At 43.3% G+C, this 21,402-nt stretch overlaps 1 protein-coding gene across 3 annotated transcripts in view; it reads right to left on the bottom strand.

Annotated features, from left to right (window-relative positions):
• The window catches only part of CCDC97 (coiled-coil domain containing 97), a 745,255-nt gene that overhangs the window by 284,312 nt on the left and 439,541 nt on the right, over positions 1-21,402 (bottom strand). For all 3 annotated transcript variants that reach the window (XM_044077722.1, XM_044077637.1, XM_044077557.1), the window contains one exon: positions 9,227-9,469. In XM_044077722.1, the coding sequence (XP_043933657.1) occupies positions 9,227-9,469 (243 nt within the window). The remainder of the gene's footprint in view (positions 1-9,226; positions 9,470-21,402) is intronic.

The raw sequence follows: 21,402 nt of genomic DNA, 5'->3' as shown, positions 1-21,402 counted from the left end.
CATATAAGATTTTCCAGTAGTGGGTTTCCTGGCCTCCTGCAGAACCGTACGTACATTCTCAGAAAAGTGGTGTCTGAATGGGATCAAAATCCTATTACCCAAAGTGTCAGTTGAAGAGTGGACAAGTGAGGGTGAATGAGTGTTTGTGTGAGAAGATTGATCCAGTGAGGTAACTTCGGATGATTACACTTGGCCAGGTTAAACAGAAAGGGGAACCAAAGCTGTCTCAGTCAAAAGTGAGTCACCAGCAAGATTCTTGGGAAGTCCCTCATCTTGTGCAAGATTCTGGGAAGTAGAGGAAGAAGAGGGTAAGCATATAGGAACATCCCCTTCCAAGAAAAGGGCATGGCATCCACCTTCTAAGTAAGAGGACTTGGGACTCTGAACAGAAGCAAGGAAGTTGCCTGTTTAGAGGGGGAAACAAAAAGATCCACTTATAGAATATCCTACCAATGTACTTTGTTCAGAAACACCTTTCTATGAAACATCCATTGGTGAGGTTGTGTCCTGGACCTGCTCAGGGAGTCTGTCACAAAGTCATATGAGGCAGACTTACACAGACAAGTTCGCTAAAATATGGGTATGGAGAAACAAAGATTTGTTTACAAGACAAAGGTAAAATGATGCAGGATCTTAAAGTCTTAAACAAATCAGCAGCAGCAACTGCACCAAACAGATTTTGATTGTCCAAAGGAGCATCTAGGAGCTTGGCCTTAATATTATCAGGTAAAGTCTGGAGGCAAAGCAGAGAGTACCTCCTCACAGCCGAACCAGAAGTAGCATCTTAAGAGGATGCATCAGCTGCATCATAACTACATTTGACAGACTGTCGGGCAACTTGAGAAGTGGAACTCAATAAGGAGAGGGCCAAAGTCTTCCCTTCAGTGTCAGGAAGATCAAACAACCCCCTCTCCCAAGCTGTAACAAAATGGTCAAAACACACCTGGTTATATGGGTTTGATAATTAATGGCCCTGAAGGTCCAGAGTGCAGAAGTATACACTTTTTTAACCGACTCCCCATAGTCCTATTGTCTTTATCACAAGAAAGGAGTTTGGGAGCGGACAAAAACTTAAGATGGCTTGTCAGCAGTGAGAGAAAGATCACAGCAAGGTCTGAAGAAGTACACTTGTAGAGGTACTTAAAAGCCTCAAGTACCTTATAAAAAACAGTCAGGCTTCTTACGGGCCAGAGGCTGGGAATCAGAAGCCAAGGAAGCAGCTGTAAATGTCTCCAACTAAGAACCTAGCACAGGAGGGACAGCAGAAGGAGATTCCATCTGCAATAACTCATACTATGTCTTTTGAATATCAGAGACTTGTGAGCAGTCCTATTAAAATACTCCATCATGTAAGCTAATGTGCCCTCAACGGCCAGCTCTTCAAAGAGAGGGTCACAACTCAAAGAATCCTCCTCCTCAGACCTACAGTCCAACAATGAGGTAATTTGTGAGGAGTAGGCTAATGACTCAACCCCTGAATCCACCTTCTCATCTGAAGAATCAGACTCCATAGTCCTTCTGGCTGCAGTAGAGGGCCAAGGAGAAGCAGGAACAGACATCCCCGAAAAAGATCTTAAAGCCATCAGGGCATTGAACAAGCCCAGGGTAAAATCCTCCCATTCCCTCTGAAGATTCTTAGCACTGGGAGGAATGTGCTTAGCTTTCTGCTGCTTCTTCAGTGCAACATCAGTTTTGACTAATCTAAGAGGCTTGGAGCTATGCCTAGACTAGGGTACCAGGGACCTGTTCCCTCACCAGAATCCGGGGAATCCCCCCAAGCCCTTCGGAAATGATCAGTCATAGTTCCCCCTCAACATCCACTGCAAACATATGCAGCAGCTCAGAGGACATGTGAGAAGCTGGTTTCAAGTTGGCCTCCGATAGGGTCACAGCAGAGGAAACCGTTTTTATTTTGCAATGGACAGTCTTCGAGGTCACCGCTCACCTTGAGAGAGATGTCTGGCAGAAGCTGGACAGCAGCAGAGTCAGACTGAGGCTTCTTGGTCTTCTTTGTAACACAATATTCTACCTGTGGGCAAGCGGATTCGGCCATGGTATCCGGGGTCAAAAGTTTGAGACACTGGTTCTCAAGATAAAAAGTATGGATGCCTACAAAGTGTTTTGGGAACAAAAGCTTGACAAATGGTACACTGCATACTGCCATGTGAAGCATTTAGGCAAAACAAATACTTCCTGTGACAGACTTTGTGGAGAATCTGCCTCTCACACTCATTTTCCCTTCTTGGATGACATGAACCCTAACTACACAAGTAAAGGATGAATAAGAAGGAACCTCAATGGGGCATTTATTTGTAAATGGCTTGGCAGAAACCAGCTCAGCAGAAGGCGTTCAGACTGGCGGGCAAAAAATTCTGAGTATGGAGCATACATAATCATCTTTATGCATTACGCCCAAGTGGGGAGCATATGTCTGACATGCAACTCTAGGAGGATGTAAAGACTTTTGTATACCAGTCGGATGTTTGACTATCCTTGGCAGGAGATCCCACATATTAGAAATACTGCAAAAGTGATATGGAAGGAAATCTGAATGGATACTCTCAAATTTTCCACAGGACTAACTGGCCTCTCCCTCCCTTAGAAAAGGGCCAAAAAAAACTGAAGGTGGGTACTGCAAGTTATACATGGTCATTAAGATAGCCTTGAAATGCATATAAATCCTGTAAATCTCCACAAGGCTAAGAAAATGACATGAAGGTTAAGGGAAAGGCAAGAAAGGAGAGAGGCAGTCTCACACAGAGTAAACCAGCTAATATGTCCTCTTTTGGCTGTTAACATCTTCTCTTTTACAGCTACTTCTATTTAAGAGAAGGGGAACATTTAGGGAGTACTAAAATACAACAGTAGGGGCAAAGTCCCTTAAATTCTAAATAAAGCAAAACAGAAACACATAAGGGAAACTTCCAAAGAAATGTACAGTAAAACATAGTGTCATAGAGCAATTAATAAAACAAAACTAGTCACAAAGGAAAAATATTTTTGGGAACATAGTCCATGTCCTGAAAGAAATCAAACTACATCAGCATAGAAATTCTAATAACAATGTCATAATGATAATAAAAAGGGATTTCTCCCTGTACCAAACATTTCACAACAAAGAAAAAAGAAAAATCAAGTCAGGGCATTCTGGGATGCTCGCTGGAGAAGGCACCCAGGGAAAATTACATACGGCAGCAATCATTAGGGTATTCTACAGATAAACCCCTTTGATATCAGCCTGGTTTTCTTCATCTGAATCAAAAGCTCAGCCATTAAGTGGAGTCCATTTTCCAGCATCTATTTTGTGTATGCTTTACCGGAAAAGTAGAAGAATGGGATCCCCCAATAACTGCAGCATATCTTCCTGCCCCCTTCTATAAATGGAGATCACTCCCATCTGCCAGCCTGTTCCCACTTTCCAAGCAACAATGTTAACCATGATATTTCAGCAATATCTGAACCTTCAGTACTTCCAACCAGATATGCCATTGACACAGCCTTGTCACTTCAGAAATGTGGAGTAGCCATAGCCACAGCTACAATAAAGGACACAGTTCTACCAAACACAAACATTTCTTCCATTTCTTGGTAGTGTCTCCAGTCAGGACCAGATTTTCCCCCCCAGAAGAGCCTGGAACAATGTCTTGTCTCCCAAACAAGTCACTGGACTGTTTGTTAGAATATCAATAAGGGCATCTGAAAGTCATTTTCCATGGCTTTACCAAACTCCTTCACCTATGCTTCAGTAACTGCTACAGCTACTAACTTTCTGACCCGTTAGTATCCATATTTTAAATATGGAGTCCCCCCACACCAACAATTTATGGAAAATCCCTTTCTTTACAAGGACATCCTTTCCTCATTACTGGTGTCCATTATCAAGTCCTTGGGTTATTGCCACGGCAAGCATTCACCACCTTTTAGCCACCTGGGTTCACACGCCACAACATTGACCACCTTTTAAGTCACAGCTATTTTCTACCACCTCAAGTACTGAGGTTTTCAAAAAGGTCTGTTCATAATCTACTTCCCCGTTCCAGAGCTTCTGCCACATACTAAGAGAACAGCTTCTGCCATGTATGTGCCAGAAGCTCTTCTTGAGGTAGGAACTGAATCTGGTCCTCAAAACAAACATCTGCAAGACATTCTCAATAAGGGTTGCATTCCTCTTGCCTGTCCAGCTACTACCTAATTCAGCTCACCACCAGACACTCAGATAACAGCTCAGTACCTCTCTTTACTAAAATGTTCAGAATCAATGGCCTCCAGTCTGATAACATGAGTCAGTCAATCTTTGGCGCAATGACCTCTTGGCACCTAATACTAAGAAGCAGCAGCAGAAGCCTTGTGTTCAGCCATAGTGCTTGTTGTGCACTATCCATAGCAAGCACAGAAGTGTAAGATCCAACTTTCTATTCAGGGTCAGATCAAGCAAGCAAACTGCTCCTACCAGTCGCACCCCTCCTGGCACCTCCACCCTTTCCCAACATTGCTACCAAAGTCTTCTAGTAAAATTACAAAGTAGGGGGAACCTTGTTAATAAGCAGTCCTGACTGTATGTAAAGAGATATGTCAACATAAACACTAAGCTGTGATGCAAATGCCAAGTATGGCCAAAGTGGGTAAATTTACAAACTCATTCAGAGACAAAACTGTAATGGCTAAAAAGCTGAATAAAGAAAGACTTCAATGTATTTTTATCCCTATTACTCCCACCATTGTGTGCCACGGCATTACAACTTTTAATGTTAGTAGTCCAAAACTCTCTCTCAAAATACTTGTGGTTAAAACACAAATAAAAACATTATAGGTTCATAGGTAGGTACTAGGCTATCGGCCCAAGGTCCTAAGTAAGCCTAGTCAACAAGGTTCCCTGGCTTACGCCAACCAAGAAAGTTATTTTCCTGCGCCCCTGTTGAGCAGAGCCACAGAAGTGATCCCCGGGGTCTATTTCCTATTTCCCATCCACTCATCAAGATTTTTCTTGAAGAGTGCTAATGAGGAACTTTGCTTGACATAGATGGGTAGCTTGTTCCAGAGTACGGGAAGTCTCTGGGACAGGAATCCATCCCTCCAGCATGTCCTGTTTATTGTGGTGACAAGGTTTAGGGCCCTAGAGCATGTAGCTCAGAGGGATTGGGATTTCTTTACGTGCAGCATGTCCAACAGCTCTGGGTTTGACATAGCTTTACATGTTAGGCAGAGATCACCTCAGAGTAGGCAATATGCTACGGAGTAAAGCTGGAGTTTTTTGAGATGGTCAGTGTAGGACATCTGTTTGAGGTACTTCTGTGGCCTTTCCATCTTCTGCAGACGTCTTGGGAGGTGCATTCTAAAAGGGGCGCTGTACTCTATAATGGGTCTAATGAGTGTCGAGTAGAGGGGAACAATGACCTCTTTTTTTCCTGGATGAGAACCCTTTTGTGATGAGGTATGCCACGTAGAAGGATTTCCTGACCACCGTGGCAATCAAAGGAGATACTACGGTCCACCTGGGTCCCAAGGTCTCTTATTACACATTTGGTGTTAAGTAGACTGCTGCCTATGTGGTAGTTCATGGGTACAGAGTTTTTACCAAAGGGGATGACAATGTACTTTTTGGCACTGAGCTTGAGGCCATGGCTCTGACACCAGGCATCTGTCTCAGTGAGGCCCTTCTGTAGGATGTCCACATCATTTGGGGACTCTACTATAGCTCCTAGTTTGCAGTCATCTGAGAACTTCGTTAGCCAAAGGCCTTCTGTGTTAGCCTGCACTTCAGAGAAGTAGATACCAAACAGGAGAGGTCCCAGGACTGAACCCTGTGGTGCTCCACTTGTCCCTGGTTTGAAGTCAGATTTGGAGTCTGCACCTTTTACAGTGTGGGTTCTGTCAGTGAGCCAGTTGGCAGCCCATCTTGTGAAGTAAGGATTTATACCTAGTTTAGTGAGTGTATCTATAATTCCAAAATGGGGGATGGTATCGAAAGCCTTGGCAAGGTCAAGATAGGCTGTGTGAACCACCTTACACTCGTCTACAGCTTTGGTGACTGCCTCTCAGAAGTCTATCAGGTTCAGGAGGCATGATTTGCCTTTCACAAACCCGAACTGGGAGGAGTCCAGAGTTTGGAGGTTACCAATGTCTTTGTTTATGAGTTCCATGATGATACTTTCCATGGCCTTACAGACCAGGCTCGTCAGGCTAAAAGGGCGATAGTTCCCAGGATCAGTGGTGGCTCCTCCTTTGTGGAGTGAGATAACTGTTGCTGTGTGCCATTCAGTGGGCACAAAGCCTGATGAGAGGCTATGACTGAACATGGTGCTTAGTGGGGAGCCAGTTCATTCTGAAGTTCATGTAAAACACAGCCCTGGATGTTGTCCGTTCCCATGGATGCTGTGTTTTTGGTTTTAGAGAGTGCAGCTTTTACCTGCGTAGTTGTGATTACAGGGACTCTGCAGTCTTCCTGTACAGATATGGGACCTTTAGGGGTGAGAGGGGGGTAAAGTTAGCACTGAACCTATCTGCCAGGATTGTTGGCAATATCAGTTGGTTCTGTAATTTTCATGCCGTTGTGTTGTAATTCAGAGCAGATCTGGGTGTTGCCATTGAGATTGCTGACATAGTTACAGAATGCTTTGTGGTTGTCCTTAGAATCAGTGGCAATTTTGTTTTCATAGCTAGCTTTGCAGGATCTTATAAGGGATCTTAGCTTCTTACTGAGGCTGACCTGGGAGCTCCTCCACTCATGGGATTTTACTCTCCTTTGCAACAGTTTCTTCCTTCTGTTGTAGAGATCGTTTATGGCAGGGTACCACCAGATTGGCTTCCTTTTTTCTGGAGGATAGCATCTTGGTTCTGTTTGGGATAGCACAATCCATGCACTCATGTAAGTGCTTATAGAGTGCATTTATGTAAGATTCAGTAGTTGCAACTGTATTGTCCATCTGCATGGGTGTCATGAAGTTCACCACTTCTGTCTTAAGCAGCATGAAGTTAGCTTTGGAGAAATTTTTTACCATGGTTTCCCTTAATGGTGGGGGTGGGATGTGGATATCTAGGGTGATTAGCTTATGGTTGGATCTGACCAACGAGGAGTTGACTTCAGGTGTGGAACACCGGTCACTCATGTTGGTAATGACTAGGTCTAGTATATTGCTGCCCCTGCTGGGGGTGTGGATAAGTTGATCCAGGGCACTGGAATTTATGAATTCCAGAAAGTGTTGAACGAAGGAGTTGGTAAATGAGCAGTTTTGCCAGTTAATGGTGGGGTAGTTGAAATCACCCATTATTAGGGTGCTTGATTGAACCCTAACATTTTCCAGTATATCAAGAAAAGAGGAGTGGGAATCCTGGGGCATGGTGGGTGATCTGTAGCAAGCTACAATTTGGATTGCAGTTTTGCCCAGAGTTAGTTGCACTTGGATAACCTCAGATGCATTATGCTGAGCAACTAGCCTGGAGGTGTGGATATCCTTAATGAATATGGACAAACCTCTGCCTTTGGTGTTCCAGTCCAGGTAGATGGCCAAAAATTGTGGTATGAGTTATAGCCTGGTAATGCCAGAGTGCACTCTGGAGCCTTAAACCAGGTCTCAGTCACTGCACAGATATCGATGTTCTCCATTTTAGGGAGTGCCTCGAGGGAGTGCATTTTGAGATTTATTCTTCTAGGATTGAGTAGCATTACCCTCAGTTTTTGCTTGCCTGTTCCTGTTATTGTGGTGAATTTGTCATTTGAACCTTGCCTAAAAAAGGCACTATAGGGGTGGCAAGAGCCTTAGCCAGTATCTGGAATCCCAGGGTTGACAGGTACAGGCCATCTCTGGCAAAGCATCGTAGTCTGTCAATCATGTCGTCCCAGGCAGACAGATACTGGATCCCCTTAGAATGACATCAGAAGCTTAGCCAATTGTTGAAGCTAATCATTTTGCCCTTATACTGCGGTATCATTTTGGGCGATGGCAGGATGCTATTCAGGGCTAGGGTCATGCCTCCATGGGCTACAAGATCGGAGAGCTCTTCCATGTCTCTTTTCATGTAGTCCAGGGAGGTACGTCTCAGGTCATTCACACCAACATGGACAATGACAGATTCATGTTTGTACTTATTGTGTAGTGATCTCAGTGCATGGGTTATGTGGCGGATCCTGGCACCAGACAGGCAGCTGACAGTAACCTTCTCCTTGTTTAGCCTGGTGAGTGGGACATCAGTGTGCCTGACTATAGTGTCACCTATGACTAGTGTGTTGGGTATGTTGTTTTGTCTTATGGGCTGTGGCTGAGTGGCACACCGAGTCTGTGGGATATGTGTCATTTGGGTTGTGTTGGGGGGTGGAGGTCGATTGCATTTCTGCTTTGGAGGTCTCTGTTGCTTGAGCAGATTATTACTGAGAGCCTCAGCAAATGCTTTTGTGTTTCTATGTGTGGATTTTGGTGGTGTAGGTTTAGTGGGACTATGTGATGAGTGTGGTGTGGTGCAAGTGTTTACCTTCTCCTCTTGACTGTCACGTTCAGTCTTGGATGGAGAGAGCTTTACCTCCAGTTTGGCTAGATAAGTTCATCTCTCACAAGTTGTAGTGTTGGGTGGTAGGAAGAGAGGGTTGTCTGTGTACATGAGGCAATTGCTACATTACCCCAAGATGCCCAAATTCATCAGAGAGATAGAAGAGAACACTGGCAGCTGACCCTTGGACATGCCTGAATAAAAAACTATTTTCCTCTAGACAAGTGAGGAAATTGAGTACTAGAGTTGTTTTTTCTCTAAGCAAGTGAGGAAAGTAAGTACAAAAACTGTTTTCCTCTAGGTAATGAGGAAGGTTAAGTGCTGTAGTAATTTGTAGCTTATTTAGTGCTTACAAGTTCTGAACAAGTGCTCAGCACGAATAAGCAAATTCAAGTGCTAAAACCAAAAATTTGTATCTGAAGTAGACTAGTTACTGGAAAGAAAAGTGCAAATGCGGCCTTTAAATCAAAAAGTTGAGAGAGATGTAAAAATTGCCCAAACGGTCAATAACTACAATTTATGGGTCAGAAACCACTCCTTATGTGGTAGATAAGTTACCTAGTGCTTACCACTCCCACTGATCAGCTATAATCAATAAGGTAGATAGGTTACCTAGTGCTTACCACTCCCACTGATCAGCTATAATCAATAATCAAGTCAGTAGCAAGTGTACTGTTGTTTAGAACTAAAAATTACTACAAACTGCATGCAAAAATGACTAGGAAAGTTATAAATATATGCCAACCTTCCTCATCTTCATCTTCCTCCTCCATGCAGGCATCCTCTAGCTCCTGCTGAGTCTGCATCCTCTGCTGCACAATCGCCTCCTGATAGGTATTCATAAGGATGCCAGACAAGGAGCAAGATGATGATATGTCTCTGCTGTTCTGGGACATGATTTCTTCATCTGTTAGATACTGCCCAATGTACTGTTCATACGACAGAGGGTCCCGTGATCGCATCTGTTCATCGCTGAAGTACTCTCCATCTAAAAGGGGGAAGAAGAAGAAAAACTATTGTATCACATAACAGCATTATTCATTACATAACCTGTTATAACAATATACAATTTGCAAATTTAATTACGAATCCTTCTGGCTGATGATCAAAAGTAGCATTTACCCATCAGTTGTTTAGGCATTAAGCTGCTCTTGCAACTAGCCAGGTAGCTTACACAACAAAAGTTACATCAAGCGTACTATATCAGTCAACACAAAGCAAGAGGGTCAAAAGCAATTTATTACATAACCTAACTAGGGCAATTAAACTGGCACACTCTATATCACACAATTTGCCAAAGTTGTAACACAACTTGTTATACTTTGTGGTCAATATGCGGCTTGAGTAGACATTAAAATTAGCATAACTGCACAGTGTTATGTACAATGAAATTTTCCATACCTGCAAAATCTATGAAGGTGTGAAATTTTCTGTACAGGGACTGGCACTGTGTAAAAAATATTTTGCTGTTCCACAATGAGAGTTCAAATAACTCCAGAATAAATACAGAAACAACACACTTTACTTTTAGGATGTTGTTTGTAGGATCTTGAAACGTCAACAGCTCTGGAAACCCGCAGAACTAATATTTCAGTAGGTCAACACTTAAAACAGGCAGCGTTCTGTGTAACCTAATTTATCTCCACATTGTCAATCACTCCAGCAACTTCTCCTTATTCCCTAAACTCCCTCAGTCAGAAAAAAATGAAAAAAGCATACAAGTTTGTTTGTGTCTTTCAGCTTTTCCCGGTTAGGGGTTGCCACAGCGGAACTCCGGTCCGCTAATGATTGGCAGTAGAGTTTTACGTGCTGGCTTGCTGGGCCTAACGCACAACCTTCAATGAAGGAATGCCCGTTCACGCATGTCGCCACACAGAAGACGCTCTGAGAATCAAACGGGCAACGTCTAACTGTGAGGCGACAACGCTACCACAGCACCACCACCAGTAACAGTTAAATTTAAATCATGAATTGAGCGCATAATAAATAGAAAAAAACATTCGAGGAAGACCTTAAATGAACTTGCATGTTCATTACAAAAGTAGAAACCATCAACAGCTATCAATGAGTTTATTATGACATAAGTAATAACAGTGTTCAACACTGCTGAATAACAATTCAAAGAAAATGAGCTGCAGTCTGCAATAACACAAAAGAAGTTCTGGACACTAAAACTGGGGGCTTTATCTTATTCTGGACTAAATGAATACTTGAGTTTTTTCAGATTTTCTCATTTAAGTTTCTGTTCTGCTTTTGCTGATGTCACTATGCAGAAAGTTTTAAAATGACACTTTGAAACTGAGGCCTTAGATTACGTAAAGGAGGGGCCTCTGCCAAAACTGGTCTTAGTTCACTATACTCTGGTGGTTTATACAGATTTACTTTTGTTTGGACTGAAATAACTTTTTTCCTACATTCAGAGTGGGGTTTTTTTTGGAAAAGTTTTGGCTGGAACCTGCATACTGCTTCTGGCTTGGAGGACCAGGTGGAAGTTGTTTTTGGGTGTTTTATTATGACAAGCACCAAAAACACCTACACCATTCTAGAATGGGATACGGTGGTAATGTTACAGCTATGCCACAACCTGTAGCATTCCTTTAAGAAGTCAAGACAAATGTGGGGTTTGAGTCATGGGTCATGGTGGGTTCGATTAGTTGTGAGTAAAGCTTTATTGGAACTGCATTTGTGTGTCTTACATACCTGTAGGCCTTAAGTTTTAACCTGATGTACAAACACCTGTACTTCTGATTTAAGGAACTTAGGCGTGGGTAAAAACATGTAGCTATAAGCAAAGACATTAGCAAATAACACCCATCACTTTCAATTGCCAAGACAATGAAAATGGCATAATTCACTTTCTCCACTTGTTCACTGCACAAATGGCTTTAGCTTTTGATGCCTGGCTTGCTGTGAACCATATCTTATGGTGAAAATTACATTCTCACACTTTCGTTTACAAGTCCATCTCAGTAAATTATTTTGCAGATACAAGTCTTTTGGTCTGAAAGCACAGAAAACAGCATTTTCTTCAGTTATATGCATATTATTCGTAACAATTTTGGGGATGACATCTTCAATTTTTGGTGGAAAGTGGTGTCAATCTAACCTCTGATGGCTCTGAAGCTGCAGGTTAACTTGTCAGAACAAAATGAAGTTCTGAAACCAGAGATTTCAGTGATAGGTTGCTGTATGTGGTCTCTGAGGCAAAATGGAGTGTCCGATATGCCATGATCCTTTATATCAGAAGTGAGAAATCTATCAAGGTATTTAATACTTCTTCTCAGAGACAGGAGGAACTCATCAGCTTGGCAGTATTTAAAGAAAAATTCCAGGCACAGTGTAAGCCAAAGAAGACTCTGCTATACATACAACATTCATTCATTATCAGAAATCAAGATGTACATATTCACAAAGTTAAGACACAGAAGAATGATTGTAATTCTGGACAACTGTGTGATTCTTTAATTAAAAAGAAAAGTTTGTGGTATAAGAAATAGCAAAGTTAAAGGCAGATTGTTGACAGAATTGGATCAGACACTAGAAAAAGTCACACATGAAATGTACCAGTGAATTAACAAGTGTGCAGTTAAAATTTATAACCGATGATTCAGGTTCCACAGAACAGTAGGACAGAGCCCTGACTGTGAAGCAGATGACTGGGATTTGATTAGCACCCCAGTGCTTACTTGCTTCTCCCGAGGGAAGGGATGGGGTACAAAATGCAATATGATTTCCTGGTGAAGACTATGAGCTTACACAATTTGACTAAGTGAGTGACAGTCCTAAGTTATGCCCACAGAAGAGCTCCCTAAGCAGTTGACAAATCCGGGCATATGTGGGAGGTTAATCAAATATTTAACACTAACCTTTAGTGACAGCTAATGGAAAAAAACTCCTATCATTCACCCCCCACCCCTTGCAGGAAAAAAATGGACTGCAGGGTCCTTACCACCCTGGGGAAAGAAGGGGCCAATTGGGCAAATCTTGTGGGATGTTTGATGGTTAAAATGGGGATCACTGTAATAATATGTGGAAAAATCTTCAACTAATGATTATGGAATGTGTAAAATTGGCACTGCCTTGAGCTAGGTTGGATGGTTCAATCCATCAACAAAGATGTTCCTGGCACTTCTTGGAGAGGCAAACTTGAAATGCCTAAGGAGTCAATCAACTAGTTCCACTGAACACCGAGGGTTCACTGAAGAATCCTCATGGAAAATCCTGTAATGGGTACTAGTAGGGGCTACAAGCTCAAGTGCAAATATATCTAACATTGATGTTGCAAATAATAGAATGGTTTCCTTGATAAGTAAAATCTTGTGTGGCAGTAGAAAGCGTTTGCATAAAAGAAAGTTCAATCTGCAACCAATAAAGATTAGGACTGGAATGGTGTCAACCAGGACTCTGCCCGACTAAGAGGTAAGCCCAAAAATGGAAACAGGTTTAGGAGTGAATCTCTGCAGCCAACTACACCCTAATAACAGAACTGCCAGAAGACAGTTGCCCAAGTAAGGAAAGACCCTGGAACTTTTGAGTCAGATGGCTGGTCCAACTACTGACAAACACATTTGGTGAACACCATAAGGGCTGTGGTACAACCAAAGGGAAGTGTCCTGAACTGATAAAGATCGAAGCAAGCGAATGTCCTAGACAGCTTGGTCACTCTGATGCAAAGGCAGGCATCCTGAAAGTTAGATTAAATGATGACCATCAGAAAAGACATTTTTGACAATGTAATGGCCACTCAGAGAATGGGCCTGAGGTCCTGATTCTTTCTGCATATTAAAAAGAACCCTGAGTGAAAGTCATGTCCTCTCTTGTCTAGTGGGACCTCTAGATTTCGCTCTAACAAAAGGTCTTGAAAGACCTTGCTGCAGCCGTTTGACAGTGTGGGATGTCTGGTAGGGTGAACTACATTGCAGAAGGGAGGAAAAAGGATGAAACAAGCTCTACAAATAACATCATTTAATCATTTGTCACATGTGATGGCTTTCGGGCAATTGATCCCCAACTGCCATTTGAGAAAAGCAGTCTGGCAAGTCTTCAGTGACAAGAAAAATGGCTTCCTGAAGACAGACCACATTGTCCCTGATTCACTTGATAAGAATCACTATATCTGGGACCACAGCCATTCAAAAAGCTGATGCTGCCCTTGTGGGGTTTCAGAGTAATTCTGACATTATCTTAGTGTAGGCACTGGTACCAAAGTTGGTGGGGGCTTTAAGTCTATTCTTGAATACTGACAAGGAAAATATTAGAATAAAATGGTAACTGATGTGTATTGCCCTCACTTTCTTGCATTTCAAGCTCAGCTTTTAAAGACTCGCAAATAGCAAGGAAGCATTGAAAAGGGCACTCATGAACTGGGTCTTCATGTTCTCTGAAAAATCCAACAGGCAGAGCTAGGCTTGTCACTGAATGGTTAGGGCAGTATTTGCCACCGTAGTAGCTCCATCAGCTATACTATGCATAAAGTACAGTTGTGTACCTACCATAAATGTAGATGTTCGAGTGCATTCACTGTTGCAGTCATTACTCTTGGGTTATCCTGCTGGCAGGCTACCCGCAGTCGGCCTGAATTCCAAAGTCCTGGTATGGCATCGGTTGCTGTTGCCTCTTCCCTGACATCAGTGCGCCAGGGGTATAAAAGATGCAGCCAACGCCATTTTTTTTTCTTGCCCCAGATGTCAGGTGCCCCCAAAAGGGTAGGCTAAATATATTATGCAAATAAACATACATGCAGTAAAGAAACATTTCCTTCATCTACAAGCAAATACACCACATAGGTTGTATAGAATAGAGAAGTACAGATAAACCCCAGCAAAAGAAAGGGGGACGGAGGGAGGGTAACCTGGGCTGCAACAGTGAATACACTTGAACATCTACATTTATGGTAGGTACACAACTGTACTATGTTCATCGTGTTTCACTGTTGCAGTCATTACTCTTGGGTTGAATCCCAAAGCTGAGGAAGGGTGGCTGAACTAAATAGGATTAGGAGAGGCTATGAGGCCCTGCAGCACTGCAGTGGCAAAATCTGCTCTGGATTTAGAGTAAAGAGGTAAGTGGTAGTGCTTTGTAAAAGTGTGCACTGAACTCCAAGTTGCAGCCTCTAAGATGTCTTTGGTTGGTACTCCTCTGAGGAAGGCTGCTGAAGTGGCTGCTGCTCTGGTAGAATGAGGCCTTATGCCCTTAGGCACTGATTTGCCATGCTGAGAATAGCATAAACGGATGCAATGACCTATCCATTTAGAAATGGTCTATTTTGAGATAGCCTTTCCTTGTGATCCTGCAGCATATGACACTAAAGTCTTTCTGGAAGCTTTAGTTCTGTCCAAGTAGAAGTGTAGCTGCTTGTGTATGTCCAAAGAATGCAGAATTTTCTCACCCTTGTTCTGTGGGTTTGGATAAAGGGTAGGTAAGTGAATGGTTTGGTTGAGGGCAAAACTGGACACCACCTTAGGCATAAATGTTGGGTTTGTCCTCAGAGAAACCCTGTTTGGATGAAAAATGATAAAAGGTTCCACAGCCATGAGTGCTTGTAACTCCGACACTCGTCTTGCAGAGATTATTGCTAGGAGCAGAGCTGTTTTCCAGGATAAGAACTTTATATCAGCTGTTGAAGCTGGCTCAAAGGGAGGCAGTGTGAGTTTTTCCAAGACATAATTGAGGTCCCATGCCGAAATTGGTGCTCTCCTTGGAGGCCTGATGTTTTTAGCGCCTCTGAGGTACTGTCTTATTAAAGGATGACAAAAGATAGGTGGTTCCGTATTGTAATGGGCTGAAATGGCAGAGGCATGAATCTTAATTGATGAAAAAGAATGGCCTTTGTCCAGCACCTCAGTTAGGTATTGTAAAATTTGAGGAATATTTGGTACATACGTGTCAATGCCTTGTTCCTGGTTCCAAGCACACAATCTCTTCCATTTTTCTGCATAAGATTTTCTGGTACTGGGCCTCCTGGCCTCCAAGATAACATCCATAACAGCTTTTGAAAGAGGAGTATTCTGAATGGCTACATTATCCGCCATGCTGCCGATTTAAGGTCCTGAGTTGACTGTGCAGGATCTGATTGTTTTGTTGGGTCAGCAAGTGGGAAGTTGGAGGCAATATCCATGCTGGACCTTGAGACAGGCTCTTTAGGATTGGGTACCAGTGCTGGCGTTGCCATTCTGGTGCAATCAGTATCATTTTTGGCTTCTCTTGTCTGACCTTTAGGAGTACCTTGGGAAGGAGAGGCAGTGGAGGAAAGGCATATACTGTTAGGTTTTTCCAGCTGAAGGATAGGGCGTCCACTCTCCATGCTTGTTTGTGATAAATCCTTGTGCAAAATCTCTGTAATTGGCAGTTGTGAGGGGAGGCAAATAGATCTATGTCTGGGCATCCCTATTTCCTTGTTATCATGCTGAAGACTTGTGGATCCAGTTTCCACTCGTGGGGATCCATGAGGTTTCTGCTTAGTTCATCTGCCAGAGTATTTGTTTTTCCTGGCAGGAATTGTGCTTGCAGGTGAACTTGATAAGTCAATGCTATGTCCCACAAGGTCATTGCTTGTCTGCAGAGGGGGTAGGAATTTGTGCCTCCCTGCTTGTTTATGTACCACATGACCGTAGTATTGTCCGTCTTTATCAGTAGCTGTCCTGGATGAAGTAGATCCTTGAAAGCTGTCGGAGCATTCTGAACAGCTAGCATCTCTTTTTGATTGATATGAAGATGCATCTGGCTTGCAGGCCATGTGCCCTGAATACATTTTCCTGCCATATGGGCCCCCCAGGCATAATCTGATGCATCCGTTGTCAGTGTCTGTCTGGCTGTGGAAAAGTGAATGGCAGACCCTTGTTGTGGTGACAGGCCTGTGCCCACAATCGAAACTCCTGTTGCAGGCAGGGAATAAGGGTAATTACTGTCTCCAGGCTGTGGCAATGCTGAGTCCAAACACTTTTTAGATATCATTGTAGTTTCCTCATATGCAGTCTGGCATATGGAATTAGTAGAATGCAGGATGCCATGAAGCCCAAGGCCTGCATGATTTTCCTTGCAGATAACTGGGTCTTTGTTGCCAACGTTTTGAAGTAAGAAGTCAGTTGCCTTTGTTTGCCTGGCATGAGATAACCATCTGGGCAGTTGTATTTAAGCTTGCACCCAGGAATATTATCTCGAGAGGGTACAAGTTTTGATTTCTTTTTGTTTACTGTGTACCCTAGGCAAATTAGTAATCTTTTTACAAACGCCAGATGCTTTAGAAGAATGTCTTTGTTCTCTGCTTGAATAAGGCATTCGTCCAAGTAGGGATATATTTGAATTCCTCTTTGTCTGCAAAACGCAATTACTGGTGCCAGGCATTTTGTGAAGACCCTGGGCGCAGTAGATAAGCCAAAGGGCACTGCAGAGAATTGGTAATGCATTGAGCCAGCTATGAATCTAAGGTATCTTCTGCAAGATTGTCTGATTGGGACATGCAGGTATGCCTCTTTTAGGTCCAAAGTTACGAGCCAAGCCTTCTTGCCCAGCATGGGCAGTAGCTGCTGTAGAGTCAACATCTTGAATTTTTGAACCTCCAGAAATGTGTTTAGTATAGACAGGTCCAGTATTGGTCTCCAGGTTTTGTCCTTTCTGGGCACCAAGAAAAGTCTTGAGTAAAATCCTTGCCCCTGCTCTTGTTGTGATACTTGTTGAACGGCCCTCATGTCCATGAGGGCTGTAATTTGTTTTTGTGCCTCTGCCCATTGATTGTGTGGCAGGTCTGGCATACCTTTTGCCCTTGGTAGGGTGCGAAAATGGAACCTGTAGACCTGGGACACTATGTTCAAGACCCATTTGTCTTGGGTAATCATTTGCCAATTTGGTGAAAAAAGTACTAGTTTTCCACCTAAGGGGGCTGTCAAAAGAAAAGTGCTTGGATCTGGCAGAGGAAAGTCATTGGGACTGTTTCCTGTAAGGTTGTGATTTGTCTTCTCTGCTTTTGGAGGTAGGAGCACCCCATTGTTTAGGCCTGTACGAGCCTTGGGGCTGAGATCTGCCTCTGGGACGTCTGTATCTGCCTCTTTGTGGCCTGTCTGACACTGGAAAGGACCAATTTTTGGAAGGCCAGTTCCTTCTAAATCTGGGTGGCTGTACCTGTAAAAAATCCTCAACTGTCTGCATGGCTTTAGCTTTATCCTCCATTTTCTTCAACACCTCTTCTGCTTTAGCACCAAACAAAGTATCATGTTGTAATGGAGCATCTAATAATTTTGCTTTAACATGATCAAGTAGATTCTGTTCCTTTAACCAAGCATGCCTTCTAATTAGAGAACCTGTAACAGCAGCCCTGCAAGAGGCCTCCAGTGAATCATAACCACATTGCAAAGTATGCTTTCCCACTTCTTCAGTTGCACGCAATAAATCCTGCATTTCCTTGTTCTATGAACATTCAGAATTTGTCAACATTTTCTGTTTAAGCAGTGACATTAAGTATTGCTGATATTTAAGCATATGAAACTGACAATTTAAAGCCCTTACAGCCAAGGTAACAGAAGTGTAAACTTTTTCCCCCATCTGTCCAGTGCCCTAGAATCCCTATCAGAGGGGACAGGGTTTTTTGCAGTGGAAGCTTTGACCCCTTTGGGACCGCGAGATATAGTTTCTGGGTCAGCAGCGGGGTTTTTGTATAGGGATTTATGAGAATCTGGGACCCTGTAGTATCTGTCAGGCTTAGCAGGTGCAGGAGGTAAAGAGTCAGGGGACAGGCGGACTCTGAAAATACATCTACAATGTCTAGAACAGGTGGAATAGCAAGGGGTCTGTGCTGAGGTAATAGCAGAAAGTCTCTGAGTCTTTTCTTAGATTCTGAGTAATCTTGGCTCTCCCAGTGGAAATGCTCCCTCATGGTATGCAGTGTTTCCCCAAAAGAATAATCTTCAGGAGGAGAGGCTGAAGGAATGGATTCTTCAGCATCAGAATCCTCATAGGGAGGAATAGAATAATCATGTTCAGAAGAGGAATCAGAGGAAATAGAAACCTGATCAGAAGAATCATATTCTGTCTCTTGCCTAGGCCTCTTATCAGGAGGGGGATGGGAACCCCTGATCAAAGTAATAAGGTCTTCGGCCATTTTAAGCATCTGTTTTTTAGGCATGGAAGTATGAGTAGGAGAATGCTGTACTTGTTTCTTTGTCTTTAGAGCTGCTTTAGTCTTTGAAGCTGAAGATGTAGGTCTGAAGACACCCTCAGAAGCCGATGCCTGCTCAGCGGCTCCAGACCCATCTGAGGGAATGATTTCCGAGTGTCCTATACCTTGAGTACCCAGAGGCCCAGTTGGCTCCATGTGGGAGTCAGAAGCGGCCTGTGGCTCTGAGGTAGCGGGCGCCAGGGGCTGCGAAAGTGCCTCACTGAGAACCAGCGAATCGGCGACTGGCCTAACGGAGGCCGCGTCAGTTTTGGACCTCGGATGCCTATCCTTTTCCATGTCCTTGCGTTTTTTGTAAACTCCGGTCGTCGGCTGTTCTGACGGCATTATATAATTAAACCTTCGGCCAAAGTAATGAAATGTAAAATCGAACTGACGCTCAATAGTGCATTGGTTAAATCTAGCACAAAACTGACAGCTAGCAACGTTGTGGTCAGGGCCTAGGTAAGGAATACACTAAGAGTGAAAATCCTTATGGGGTATTTGCTTCCCACAAGAAATGCAATTGTCAACTTTTTCTGACATCGGTCTGGAGCAAAAAAAAAGTTTCCCCAACGGGGTACTTAGCTTTAATGAAGACTTCGTATCTGTAATTCGGATTTGAAAATCTCAGGAGTCGGCCGACCGGCACTTGCGAACTGCTTTTGTTTCAGGCACCGCGCAGCAAGAAAGACTGAAGAAAATGGCGTCGGCTACATCTTTTATACCCTTGGCGGACTGACGTCAGGGAAGAGGCGACAGCAACCGACGCCGGACCACGACTTTGGAATTCAGGCCGACTGTGGGTAGCCTGCCAGCAGGATAACCCAAGAGTAATGACTGCAACAGTGAAACACGATGAATATCATAGCTTGACTATCTGATGTCACCATCTTGGACTGAAGTTTCTTTTTTTTCCTCCATGTCTGACATCTCTTTCAGAGTCTTAAGCATTTCATCACACAAGTCCCTCCAGAACCCCTACATTTGAATCTGCAAGTTCAGTGGCCTGATGACAAAAGCAGAGGATTCAAACACCCACTTTCCTTACCTATCCATGGATCATGATTCCATATTAGGAAGTTACACATTATTAGCCTGTGGTTCTGGTGTCTTCTTGAGGGTAGGAACCACAATTGCATAGTACACCAGAGGATTCTACACCCAACTGCAACTGTCCTTTAGCAGGCACACAATTCTGTCAGGCCTTTTGGGGATTTGAACTATCATGTGTAGGATTTTGGAAATGTCATCCAACACCAGCATAATTATCTTGTCCACAGGTGGAGATACCCAAGAGGAAAACCTGGGAGAGTGGAAGATCTATGTCAGAATACATTTATATTCAGGTGTTGTGTGGTCAATCTGCCCTAGACATGACAAGCTCTAGCATTTACCCAAATCAAGTTTCACTGGAGGCAAGATAGGGGAATCAGATGCTTGATCCCAATCATTATCAGGGGGTCAGGACTGAAAGGGGATGGCAACATGCCATGCCCTGTGCCTGGGGGGTAGCATCCAGGCGAAACGTGGGGGGGGGGGGACTAACAACCTGTAAGCCGGCCTGTGGAAATCTTCAGGTATTTCTGTCCAAGCAAGATCATCATTGAATGGATTGCCTTGAGAATAGCCTGAAGCAGGGATGCCTGTCTACATGACATCAGTATATGAAATGACTGTGCTGAGACAGAAGTAACTCCAATCTTGTGGTCACCAGAAGCAGAATCAACACTAAGGCCAAAAAGGTAGACTCCAAGACTGAAGACCACATCATCAATACCAGAGCTAGAAGATGCTGTGGATCCCATCTCAGCTGAGAATGAAAGGTCTACCATCAAGCATTGAAAAGCCAAGCTCAGGGACAAAATACTCAACCCCCAAGACAGAGGGCGACTCCAAAAATCCTACCATCAGTGAAGAGACAGGATCAATCACAAGGAGTTTGAAGCCTAGGCAGCTGAAGCCAACAAAGAGATAAAAAATAAAGCAGTTGAAGTCAATGGCACAAACTTCAACATCAAATTTGAAGGGTCAACTGATGGTACAAAGGAATAAAGGCTCAAATACAACCTTAAGAGAAATGAACCACAGAAATGTCCATCACTGATGGTGTTCGGAAATCCATGATGCTAGCAAGACCAGAGATGAAATGCACTGGACTTGGAAAAAAAGGCCTGACGCATCTTTTTATAATGCTTTTTATAATCCATGTGGGATGAGTGGGGCCTGTGGAATCCACAGGACAATGAGTGAATGAGTCCTGGGATCCAGTTCAGAAACTGCCAAACCTATACTCTACTAACCTGGAAGCTGTGAAGGAAGAAATTTCAGAGTTAAATGCTTCTGAGTGAAGAAGGATTAATGATGGCAACAGCATTAGAATAAACACTACATTCTGGTCTGTTTGGACTTGGTACGGCTTAATAACAGACTTATAAATATCCTTTTCTAACAGGATTTTCTTATGATCTGTCCCCCAGGCTAGCCATGAGCATTTTGAGCTTTGTTGTTGTGCTCAAAGTAGAGATGGCTCAAATCTGGCATTTTTCTTGGGAGTGCTCTTCACCCAGATATATCAAACACAAAGCCTGCTTGTCCTGTGGGAGATTTTCATCCCACAAGAACACTTCTTGTGGTCCCCTGACTCATCCACAGTAGACAAACAAAATTTAAAATAAGACATAATCTGAGATTATTTTTTGTTCTGTTCCCTAAAAAGCCAAGAAGGAGTGAAACGTGCAATCTCCAAAAAATACACTGAACATAAGGGGAAA

The sequence above is a fragment of the Protopterus annectens genome, chromosome 1.part0, assembly GCF_019279795.1.
Source record: "Protopterus annectens isolate FY-2018-M chromosome 1.part0, PAN1.0, whole genome shotgun sequence".
Taxonomy (NCBI): domain Eukaryota; kingdom Metazoa; phylum Chordata; order Ceratodontiformes; family Protopteridae; genus Protopterus; species Protopterus annectens.
The sequence above is the reverse complement of the archived record's forward strand: the minus strand, read 5'-3'. Positions and strand labels throughout refer to the sequence as shown.